We start from the raw sequence: 13031 nt of genomic DNA, 5'->3' as shown, positions 1-13031 counted from the left end.
AAAACCTCCTCAGGTTTGGACACGGGCTATTTACCCATCTATTTTTAGTCTCTATTTTCATGTCTGAGATTTGTTTCAGCCTCTTAGGAAACTGACGGAGAACGTCCTCATAGTCTTAAGAGACTTTCCAGCATTACCGACTATCCTTTTTCTCCTTCTCTAGATGATCCTACATGGGAAAGATAACTGCTGAATACATTCACGAAGGAAATGGCTGTACTTGAGGATGCCGTGACTCTCAACAAGCGGCCACAGGGCACTTGTCGCTCCTTCCCCTCTAGTGTGTTTTGTTCCCACACTGCACCCGATCCTTAGCTACTTCCTCGGCTACAGAGGGGTGGTGAGATGAGCAGGTCCTGGATCCCCTGGCTCTACTGTATGTGTGGGTACTTTTCTGATCTGCCCTGAACCTCAGTTTCCCAATTTGTAACATGGACACGACTGTTGTGAGAAGTCCATGATACTGTATTTTATACCAGTGTTGCTAAGCATTCAGAAAATGCTAGCTGAATCTACTCAATCTTTTTCAGTTTCCAAAGAGTCCATTTTCATTTCCTTCTTGAACAGCTTTACTGAAGCCAAGCTGAGGTTAAGGAAGCAGGATATGAATATATAGGCCTGAGAGGACATGGCAGAGAACCTGGAAAGAAGGCTAACCAAAGAAGTGGTCTTCCTCTATACAAAGGGCAGTTTCTAGAGAAAGGGAACCTCACTGTGATCAAGTAGCTGAAGGGATGATTAGAAATAAAGTGCTCACTTGAGCACATTACCTGACCAGTACAGGAAGAGCAAAATGCCAATTACCATTTTGCTTTCTATTTAACATCAGGAGTGGGAGGAATTAACCAAATTTATACAAGGAATATCTGCTACCAAGTTTAAGGAAACATTGTACTCTACTAGAACAGAGCCAAGGAAAGGTTCAGATAAAACCTGGAGTATGCCCTGGTCTGTGAAAATGTAACAATTTGTTGGGGAAAGATAGGTATGTTACAAACCTCAAAGGACCCTACTGTTTTCTGGCCAAGGAGACAGTGGGAAATACTAACTTTCTGCTCCAGGAAAATGTTAGATACTTAGTAATTTATTCCCAACAGTGAAACTATTATATACTGACCTCCATGCCCTAGTAAGAAAGCAAGCAACACTGGTACAACTCAGATGGTTGACTGGAATCATGTATCAAGCCTAAGAATGAAAATAAAATCATGACTGCTTGTGTGATGCTTCAGGAAATAATCTATGATTCAGTTAGAACCCCAACTATTCAATTAGAGGGAATATAAATATAGACCTTTGTAAACATAATAGTTTGCTTTAATGTTTGTGCCGTTCATTACCGCAGAAAGTATCATCTCAGTAAAGATGAGACACTGACCAGGACTAGGGTTCTCCTTGAGGGATATGAAGGATACCACTAGGCGTCTCAATCAAACCCAGCTCTGCCCCCAGGGGAAGTATGAAGGTAAACTGACTGACACCCCCCCCCCATAAAAGTGAAATGGGCTAGATGAATGCTTCCAGGTTAGTTTCTATTAATGCCAGGCAAGCCACCCACAGTCCCCTTAGCACACTTTCCTGTAAGTTAACTAATTCACCAAGAACAGGTGGGCAAGAACAGCAAGAATTTCTAAAAATTTATGGTAGTAAATAAGAACTGCCCTTACCAAATTTCAACACAAATTACAAGGCAAAAGTCAACATATATTTAGTTAAAATCAGAAAAGGTGTCCGACTGAATAGAATCCACAAATATAAACTACTCTGTGAACTGAGCAGCATGTGACAAAACAGAAACAACAAAGAAAGATTTGAGGTCTTAATAATTGTTGCTATGCAACTAGACAACAGAACAGAGCAAAAGTGAGTTAGCTACAAAAGTCCCCTCAGAAGGGCAATAAATTCCAGAGGGGTTTAGTAACAATTTGCAAAATACTACAGGTGATAAATCTGACCATGATAAAAGCACTGTAAATGACTGACTATATAAAAACTCAGACTGTGCACTAAATAAAAAGGAAACCAACATTCAGCATGAACATATGTAAATATATGGGCAAAAGCTGGAAGGCTATCCCAAAAAAAAAAAAAATGGATGGAAGAATTAAGAGGTGATACTGTTTCCAGATGCCTTTAATTGTATACTTTGATAATTACCACAAAAGGGAACACAGTGGGAAACAATATTTACACAGCACAACAGGTTACTATGCCAAATAGAGACAGGGAATTCATCCAAATGATTAAAACTCCAGATTCCAGTTAGTAAATGGTCAAGGACACTTTACACACAAAATGCATACAATAAACCCACACAGGAAAAAAGGGAAAATGATTAGCTTCTATGTTACCTACTATACAATTAAAATCATTAAGCCTCAAAAAAAAAAAAATCATAAAACCTCACTGCGGCAGGGCTGTGGAGAAACCAGTACACTTAAACTTGGCCTTCCACATGGTAATCCCACTCCAGGGCACATCCCCTATAGGTAAACCACGGATTACCTGGAAAAGGCTTAGCTAACTCCACATTAGGCTCCAGATGGCCAAGATTTACTTTCACTAGCAAATGGGAGAAACAGATCTTCATCATTTAAATGCAAATTAAGATCAATCTCTGCAAGCTACTTTAACAGGATACAATTATCTTAGACTAGAGGTGGAAAACTTTCTGTAAAGGGCCAGACGGTAAACTTGTTTGCTCTGTGGGCCAAACAGTGAACTCTGCTGCTGTGAAGGGACAGAAGCCACAGACAGTATGTAATAAATGGGCATGTTCCAATAAAACTTTATTTACAAAAACAGGTGTCATCAAAACCCACAGGGCATACAACACAAAAGAGTGGATGCCTAACGTAAACTATGGACTTTGGATAATAATGCTGGGCCAATGTTGGTTCATGGAGGAGGCTATATTTGGGGAGGGGCTGTATGTGGGAGCTCCCTGTACTTTCTGCTCAATTTTGTGGTGAACCTAAAACTATTAAAAATAAGGTCTACTAATTAAAAAAAAAAAAAAGGGAGGGCTGGCTCTTGGGCTATATAGTTTGACAACCTATCTTCCACTATGGTATTCCGAAAACAAAAGCATTTGCCCTACTCTTGACTTCAGCTTATCACGGAAGTCAAATAATTAAATGCCTGTATGATATAAAGGAAAAGGAAAAGCAGTGATATTTTCTGATTCCATTCAGTAATAAATCCAAGGTTTCTCAAAGCTTGCCAACAGCCTAATAAATTTCCTAAAGCTCAGTGGGAGGAAACCACCCATCGGAGGTCAGCAAGTGTGGCCATGTCTCCCCTTCAAGACTACAGACTCCCACACAAAACTGCATACAGTTAAGCCAGAGTCACAACTTAAGTGCCCAGAGCCTAATAAACCAGATTATGTTGAAATCCAACCCTATCTGATCATGAAGGCCTCAAAGGGCCAATTCGGACTTTAAGTTTAAATACTGATCAAGATGCATGAAGCCAAGTTAGACATCTTTATCCTAAATGAAATCGTTCTCTTCCCCTTTTAATTCTGAATAGTAGGTGTCTGTCTCCCAACAGGTTAGTCTAATTCTTGGCAACTCTTCACAGGAGAAAAACCCTCCTGCTTAGAGAAAAGGTGTATCGTGTACATATATGTATAGGAACAAAATAAACACACTCGGAAACAAAACGCAATTGTTTTTCCTCTTTCCTAACATGATAATTTAAAAAAAGAAAAAATCTTTTCATCTCCCCTGGAAACAAAATCACTGTTCTCTCCAGTGGTAATCAGGCTTTGAGGAGCAAAATGACTTTAAAAACCAAGACTTTTCGAAGAGCAGTCATTTGAAACCAAAGTCAACTTTTCAGTGGGTATCAGAATCTTAAAATACTTTCTAAAGGAAAACAGAAGACGGCTGGGCCCTTAAACCTCAAGAACAGTAAAAATAAGGGAATCGGCTGTTGTCTTCTAAAAGCTAAAGGCTCCCGGGTTCACAGAAGCAGTGTGATGGTGGTAGAAATCTTTTCTGTGAAAAGAAAGCTGAGCTGTCAGACAACCTGCCTTCTGGTGGTTTTATCTGGGAGATGCTATATTTAAATGTGCGGACATTATGGAAGTTTAAACTTATATAACCACTAAGGTGTTTAATAACCTTTACATGGAGCTAGGAATCATCATTACGGAGAGCCCACTCTGCAGACAGCAAACAGCTGAAGAAGCTGTGAGAGGTTCCAAATCAGGGGCGAGCGCTGCCCTCTGTGAAGAGACGGTTTTGAATAAAATAAAATAAAAGGAGGGCAGGAACAAACACCTTTAAAACCAGTGCAGCTGTGCAAAAGACAAGAGCAAAGGAACTGGGAAATAAAGCAAATGGGAAGTAAGTCTGCAGGGAGGGAATCAAAGTGAGGAGTGAAGGAACCAGAAGTGGCCAGAGTGAGACTGAAGGATGAACAGCAGGTCCAAATGAAAATGTGAATCATTTCCTATGAACTCATTCAAGATTCAGAAGGTTCTGTCTTTAATTTACGTCTTAACAGTCCAAGTTCTCCTTTCCTTATACCACCAAGAGAAGTTTTCATTCATAACAATTACTTAATGGAAAGACAGAACTCAAACTTTTGCAAATATAACAAAGAGCCACCATTAGCATGAACTGCCCTTCAACGACAATAAATTAGTCCAAAAATCCTGAGAGTAACAGGTTCATAGGGGAAAAAACCGTAAGTTATACTGAGAAATAAAATCAATAAAATGTTTATTCTGAACATGAAAATGTGATACTTCTCTTACTCCTAGTGAGGAATTAATATATACTACCTGAAGCCTCTGTCCAATAGAAAAATAATGTGAGACACATGTGTAATTTAAAACTGCCTAGCAGCCACATTAACTAAAAAAGAAACAGGTGAAAGTTTTGACATTTCATTTAATCTAACATATCCAAAAATATTATGTCTACAAGCAATCAATATAAAAATAGATTGAGATATTTTACCATTTCTTATATTGTCTTTGAAATCCACTGCGCATCTTATAGCACAACTCAATTCAAAACCTAAATTTCTATCAAAAGTAACTGACCTATAATTAGATTTCATCAAATTTACAGTTAAGGGAGAGTCACATATCCAAACTGCTCTAAACATAGAAGTTTTCCAGTTAATTGAATCAAGTATCAGCTTTAAAATCAAATCAGTTTCTCAGTCACACTAGCCACATTTCAAATGCTAAATAAGCTCAAGTGGCTGGTGGTGACCTTACTGGACAAAGAAGGCCTAAGATAAGCACAGGAACCAAAAATTCAAACCTAATTGTTAAAAGAACTATAATAAAACAAAACAAATGAGGTATATAATACAGTAGAAAATTAAGGTATTAAAAATACAAAGCAAGAGAAAATTACAGATTTATCACTATAGATGACAGATCTTTCCTATCAACAAATATATGTATTGGTTAAACTTAACCACATAATAGAGAAAGTTTGATTCACAAAGCAAAACCAACTTTATACTACATTTTTTTTTTTTTAAGATTTTATTTATTTATTTGACAGACAGAGACACAGCGAGAGAGGGAACACAAGCAGGGGGAGTGGGAGAGGGAGAAGCAGGCTTTTCGCGGAGCAGGGAGCCTGATGCGGGGCTCGATCCCAGGACCCCAGGATCATGACCTGAGCCCAAGGCAGATGCTTAATGACTGAGCCACCCAGGCGCCCCTATACTACATTTAAAGATAACAATTAAGGCAAAGTAATTCAGAAAGACTGAAAATTTTAAAAAAACACACAATATAGGAGTGGAGGGGCTTGGGGCATGGGGAGGCTGGGTGATGGACACTGGGGAGGGTACATGCTATGGTGAGCGCTGTGAATTGTGTAAGTCTGATGAATCACAGACCTGTACCCCTGAAACAAATAATACATTATGTTAATTTTTAAAAAAGGGAAAAAAACACAAAATAAAACAACAATGCTCCACCAGAAAAATGTAAACAAGAGGAAAATAAGGATCTGGATCTCAATGTCAAATAAGCTTGAATCCAGCTAAAAAGCAATATTAGAGGGCAAGAGGGCAGCACTCTATATCGCTAAAGGGTACATCTTGCACTGAGGACATGACAGTTAAGAATGTCTCAGCAGCAAACAGGTATGAAGGAAATACTGTCAGAGAGATAGGGAGAAAGAGAATTATATTAGGAGACTTGAACTTCTCTCAGGTCATGATGGATCAAGTAGATAAAAAAAGTAAAGGTATAGGAAAAGTAAATAACATAATTAATATGGTATATCAAACTCTGTAACCCGAGAAGAGAACATCATCTTCTTTTTTGCTGCCGAAGGAACAGTCACAGGAAATGACCCTACATTGGGCTACAAAGCGAACATCCACAAATTAAAGAAATAATAATCCAGATAACATTCTGTGATCACAATGCAACAAAACTAAACATAAAGAAAATTAAAATGCAGGATGTACCTGCCCTGAAAATTTAAAAACTCAAACAACTCCTAGTTCACAGAACAAGAATCTGAAGATACAGAAGAGCTGGGAGGAGAGGGATCAGTCAAATACTTACACCTTAGCTGCTAAAGCAGTGAGTAACAGAGGAGTAACTGTAGCCTTTAAGTACTCAAAGAGCAAAACAGAAAAGAAACCAAGTGTCCAACTCAGAAGAAAAATAAGAAACACGAGATTGAGGCGATCAGAGGGAATTAACAAAGTCAAAGTGGACATTAATGAACTAGAAAACAAAAGTCATAAAACTAACAAAGGAATCCAATCATAAACTACCATATAATCTAATCAAGAAAGGGGAGGAGAGAACAAATATAAAATAGAGGAATAGCCACAGAGAAAATTAAGACTGATAAGAAACCTCAGCTATGCAAGTTGACTTAAAGCCTCAATGACTAGGACAATTTTCTAAAGAAGTATGACAAAATGTGCTCTAGAAGAAACAGAAAATCTATACAGATCAATACCACAGAATACAGAAAGTTGTCAAAGAGTAATAGTCCCCAAACACACTAGGTTTAAAAGGTTTCACAGGGGGAGTCTACCAAATCTTCATTTTTGTAAAGATTTTTATTATTTATTTATTTAAAATTTTTAGGAGGGAAGGGCAGAGGAAGAGGGAGAGAGAGAATCTTAAGCAGTTCCATGCCCAGCGCCAGAGCCTGACATGGGGCTCGATCTCACGACCCTGAGACCATGACCTGAGCCAAAATCAAGAATCCGACCCTCAACCAACTGAGCCACCCAGGCACCCCACTACCAAATCTTTAAAGAACAGATTATTTGAAAGATAAATTGGTCTTAATACAGAAAAAAAAGTTTTCTGAAACAAGCATGGCATTGATAAGAAAATCTGACAGACTGCACATACACACAAGATCTACAAACAGTACACGGATATCAATATAATGAACCCAGGAATTCAAAATATGATTCTTGCTAGTTCTGTAAAGGTCAAAAGTTTCCATAATAAAAAACCAAAATAAAAAATCATTTACTCAAGGAGAAAAAATTCTAACTAGATAACACTTTTTACTTATGAAAAGTTTGATGACAGTTTGGTAAAAGCATAGGAAAACACGCACTCTCAGAAACTTCTAGTGAGAGGATAAACAGCCTCTAGGGAAAGCAATTTGACAATGTTTATGAAAGGTTCAAATGCACACACCCTCTGAGGCAGTTATCCCATGTTCAGGAGTATGCCCTATATATACACTCATACACGCATGGGATGAGGCATGTAGACGACAATTCATGCTAGCACTGGTTGCCAGAGCAAAGACTAGAAACAACCCACCAGCCATAAAGAGGGAGCTGGCTAATGAATTATAGAACACTCATACAAACAAACTCTCAGAAGCCCTAAAAAAGGAAAAGGAAGTACTGTAGATAAAGATACAGAAATCTCCCTAAGGTATAAATTTTTTTTTTAAGATTTTATTTATTTATTTGAGAGAGAGAATGAGAGAGAGCACAGGAGAGAGGGGAGGGTCAGAGGGAGAAGCAGACTCCCTGCCGAGCAGGGAGCCCGATGCGGGACTCCAGGATCATGACCTGAGCCAAAGGCAGTCGCTTAACCAACTGAGCCACCCAGGCGCCCCTCCCTAAGGTATAAATTTTAAAAAGCAAGGTACAGACAGAACTATAAGAAGCTGCCATTTATACAAAAAATGGGGAGGCTAGTGGACAAAAGTAGGAAGATGACATTTCTATGTCCTTTGGCACTTTTTGAATTTGAAACCATGTAACTCCCATCTCAGACCAAAAAGAAAAGCTCATTTTAAAAAAAACCCACCCTTTAGAATGCACTATTGCCATTATGAACTCATAATCCATTTAGAACACTTGCTATTCCTGCTACACTTGCTAACTGGGTGGAAGGCCATATTAAGTAAAGATGGAGTTCAAGAAACTCTTACTATTTTAAAGGGCATAGAAAAATATGGCACACATATGAAAGGGCAACAGTACTCTAGATCAGAAGATTATCTCATTAGTGGTTTTCAATGCTGATTATGCTTAAGAACAACCTGGGAATCTTCCAAAAATACCAGTGCCCTGCACCCCACTCCCAGACTATTTACATAAGTTTGGGGGATGTGACCCAGGCATGAAAAGCACGGATCTAAATGCTTTACAGCAGTCGTCCTCCACAAAGGGTGATTTTGCTCCGCCAGAGGACATGGGGCTGTCTGGAGACATTGGGTTGTCACAACTGGTGCTGTCTAGTACGTGCAGGCATCTAGTGGGTAGGGGCCAGAGAAGCTGCTTTATTTAGTAAACCTCCAACAACGCCCAGGGCACACCCCCAACCATGATCTGTCCCAAAATGTCAAGAGTGTTGAGAATGAGAAAACTTCTTTCAAATCACTGCTTCTGAAGTAACAACCAGTTTTCATCTTTGTTCTTAAACAAGGAAGATAATCTCATTTTACTAGTGTGGATAGATTAGTATAATAAAGCTATTTCAGTGGCCATAGAAACTACAATTTATTTGTTGATGTGCTCATAATGAATACTGAAACACTGAATTCCATGTACATCCTTTCTTTGGTCCCTGTCCGGTTACTCTGTCAAAAATTTATGTCCTGTTTGTAAAACAGTGAGGGAGAAAATCCTAAAGGTCACAAAGTGGCAGCCTGGAGGTCAATATAGTCCACATATCTACTTTGTTTGAGCCTCAGGTCTTTTAAAATATACTGAATTGGAGCCAATCACCTGCCCCTTCTGGAGCCAGCATATACTTTCTGGAGCCTGCCACGGCCCACACCTGGCTGGCTTCATGCAGTCATCTGCTGCTCCCCAGCAGGTCCTTTAAGCATATGAGGTGGCCTTCATCTGCAGTTTTCAACAATCATGAAGGGGCATAAAGCCTCTTTATTCTTCTTCTTCCTCCTTACCTTAAAAATATCCCCACATCCATTCTAAATTCTCAAACTCCTACATTACTTGCCACAAAAGAACTATCAAGAGCTAGAAGAACTAAAAGAAAGGTAGAAGTCGAGATGGCCTTTGTGTGACAACACTCTTCTTCTAGTTGTTGTCATTAAACATAGGCTGCCCGCCACCTGTCTCTGGATATTACAAACTAGGCTTGTAGTTTCTAGCAAATTCCACTACAATTATATATAGCTCTTCTGCGAGCGTCCTTATAAGGAAAAGACTTCAATTATTAGGCTTCCTCCATTATCCTAGATTAGTGTATCCCTCTACCTCTCCCAAAATAGGTCAGAAGCCTTTTATGGGAAATACCTACCAGGAGATTTGGTAATTTTCTTTTCAGAAGCTCATCCCTTTCCCTTTGAAACTACAATCACACAGTTCAGGAGTCATGTTTGAGAGATTGCCTGATACAATCCACACGTTTTATTAATGAGGAAAATGAACCCCAGTGAGGTTCACTCAGCCAAGGCCACACTCTTGAGTTAGTGGCAGAGCAAAAATTAGAACACATTTCCAGATACTGGTCCCACGGGTTTTCCACAATAACACTATCCCCCACTGTGGTTTTCCTACTCAAGTAACATTCTTGCCAAGACACCTATTAACATGGGTAGATATTAGCTTGCTGTAGAACTAAATCAACTGAAATTTCGCCAAGCTATCAGCTATCATGTCAAGTTTGAGGGTGGAAGAAATTGGGAATTTCTGGATTCCTTTTGTTCCTTTTACTGTGAATTAACTTAACTCAGTTTACCCCAGTGAAGCTGATACCTTCAGAATCTTCTCTAAACCATAAATTAGAGATGGAAAACATGCTATTTATAGCAATGGTGACCTTTTGTTTCTAAACCCTTAAGTCAGGAGCCGCATCAAACCTCTAAAATTTCAAAAGGGGCCAGAGATTTGTTAACTACTGAAAGGCTTTCAGGAGTGAAGTTTAAGATGCCAAGATCAACATCTCATTGAACTTTGACTCTCCTCATCATTCTCTGGCAAAGTGGGTGCTTAAAATCTAATATGGCCTCGACTTTAACTTGGTCCTCTCTTCCTATCCCAACTTTTTCAGTATAGGCAACATCACATTTTGCATATCTAATACTTCCCTGGATGTTCTACCTCCTCTGCACTTTTAGTTTTTATTCCCACCTGATACCGTCCCTTTACATGTACATAAAATTCATTACATGAAGAGATGCCCCATTATGTTCCCTTGAGAGCTCAGAACATCTTTGCTGCTCCATTTTATTCCCCTTCAGGGATGCTGAACTCCATTCGGATACCTGGGTGCGCATTTTTGTTTTACTCTCAGGTGGTTCACAACCAGCTCCCTCGCCTTCAGCAATTCCAAGTATTCGCTCCGTGGTTGAAAAGGCACCACTCTGGGGAAACACGATCCGGTGCGCATAAGGTGGTGGAATCTATTCCCATCTCAGCTAGGCCTCTGGGGCAAGGTGAGGGCCGGCCGGGTCTTCGGCGCTCCCACCTCAATCCGCGTCAGCTGCCCACCAGCCCACTCGACCCCGGAGAAGGTGGTGGGACACAAAAGGGGCGGCGCGACGAAAGGTGTCGGCACCGAGACCGGGGGGTGTATCAGACCCTGCTCTGACGCTAGGGGCCCACGCGTCCTCTCCTCCCCAGCATTTAAGGCGTTCGCAGTCTAGGCCTCTAACTGCTTTAACATTACATGAAAAGGACAACAGTTCGAGTCCTACCACTCCAGGCACATGAGAGCACCTTAGGGCAAAAAAGGAACAAAATGCTATTGCATAATTTATTCGACCTCAAGGTGTTTCTAAACAGCTCTTACCCAACAACAACAACAACAACAACAACAACAAAAGAATCTACAAGTAAAAACATTAAAATCCACCCACATTCCGCTACTAAGTTTTAAGGACGGGTGAGGTCTGTGTCAAGTAGATTTGAAGCTACCGAAGCAGGTTTGGGGAGTCCCACCTGGAGGAGGGTCCTCGGACGCGGTTTCTGTGTTTCCAGGTAAAGCCCTGGCTGGTGTGCGGGTGCCAGGCCCTGCCCCCTCCGCGCCCCGAAAGTCGACTCCCCAGGAGAGCCCCCGGGCATCCCGGAGCCCCGCCCGCGGTTCCCACGGACTTTGCCCCGAGCTGCAGAGACCCGCGGCGGCGGCGGGCCCGGAAGGTAGCGGCCCCGCGTCCCGGGTCTGTGGGGACCGTAGCGACCGTGGGGGCCTGCGGCCCCGCACTCACCGAAGTCTAGGAACTGCTTGATGGAGAGTGGCGATGGCGAGAAACGCGAGTAGCGTTCGATCTGCTTAGGCACCGGCTGCTTCAGCAGCCACCGGAAAAGCCGCATCCTCGCCGAGGCCGTGCACAGACCAGCCGAGACGCTCAGGCAGCCGCAGGAGCCGATGCAGCCGAGCCGCGCGGATCCGGCACGTCAGCCGAGCTCGCACCCCGGCCTCCGCCTCGGCCTTGGCGCCGCGGGTGCAGCCGCCGCAGCAGCAGCAGCTCCCGGGCCGCCGCCGGCCGCCCGCGGCTTCCCCAGGCCCCGCCCACGGGGGCGGAGCCGGCCGCCGCACGTACGCGGCGCACGGAGGGCGCCGGGGGCACGGGGGGGCGCGCGGTCGCACGCGCCGGCCGCTGATTCGCTGCCGCCGCCCTCGCTTTCTTTGGCTTGAGTTCGCCCAGATGCCGGCGCCTCCCTCCGTTGCTCTTGGGGCTGAGCCCCGCCCGGCAAGTGCAGCAGCCCCGCGTCCCGCCCCCCGGCTAAGTCCTTCGCGACCCAGAGGTAGCGAAGGTGCCGTGGGACTGCAAGGAGGCCCGGCGTCCACACCCGGAAGCCAGCCCTACGCGTTGTTCAAGGCCCCTCTCAGCCGCAGGCACCTCTTCCGGGAGGCTTTCCCTGGACGGGCTGGCTAGGGCCCTTCAGGATTCTCATTACGTCTTGATACTTTGCTTTTCATGTCCCTTTTACCACTTAACAGTAGTGGCTGTTTCATGCCTGCCACCACACCCCCACCTTAGGCAGAATTAAATGTGGTTATGTTTCACGCCCGCCCCCCACCCGTTGGACAGGCTTAATTGTCACGTCACTAAATCTCTGTTACGTGGCCCACCGCACCGCCTCCACCCACACCCCCATCTCCCCATCCTTAAGCTCTCTTTTGAACACCTTTGGACAGGAATGTTAGGTCACTCACTCTGTTTCGTGGCCTTCCGCCTCTCGTTCCCACCAACCGTCCCCCCACCATCTTCCCACCTGAGGCCATCACATTTGGACAAGATTAAGTCATTGTTTCGTGCCACCACAACTACCGCTGGACAGTATCAATTCTAACATCACTGACACTTGGTTTTGTGCCTCCCACCCCCATACCCCTTCCCATACCAACTGGCTGTTTCATACCACCACTACCATTGGAAAGGCTCAAATTAAAGGTCATTGGCATTCTTTCATACCGCCTCACTCACCAGCACCACAACCACCACCACCAAAGGACAGTTCCCTAACTCTTTCAGGCTTCACCAACCTCCAGCACCACTATATTTGGATAGGAGTCTATGTTTACACTAGGTGCTGGGTATTTTTTTCTCTGCATACCAGTGAACTTGAACTCG

The 13031-nt window shown here is 42.8% G+C and overlaps 1 protein-coding gene across 1 annotated transcript in view; it reads right to left on the bottom strand.

Annotated features, from left to right (window-relative positions):
* PDK3 (pyruvate dehydrogenase kinase 3) overlaps window positions 1–11976 on the bottom strand; it is a 72991-nt gene extending 61015 nt beyond the window's left edge. Inside the window, exon 1 of the mRNA XM_045876008.3 lies at window positions 11661–11976. Coding sequence (XP_045731964.1) covers window positions 11661–11766 — 106 coding nt within the window. The 5' untranslated portion in view covers window positions 11767–11976. The remainder of the gene's footprint in view (window positions 1–11660) is intronic.
* Window positions 11977–13031: the final 1055 nt, after the last annotated feature.

Source organism: Mirounga angustirostris, unplaced genomic scaffold (genome assembly GCF_029215605.1).
Source record: "Mirounga angustirostris isolate CCGP_5_RB_7025 unplaced genomic scaffold, mMirAng1.0.hap1 SCAF_11, whole genome shotgun sequence".
Classification (NCBI taxonomy): Eukaryota; Metazoa; Chordata; class Mammalia; order Carnivora; family Phocidae; genus Mirounga; species Mirounga angustirostris.
The sequence above is the reverse complement of the archived record's forward strand: the minus strand, read 5'-3'. Positions and strand labels throughout refer to the sequence as shown.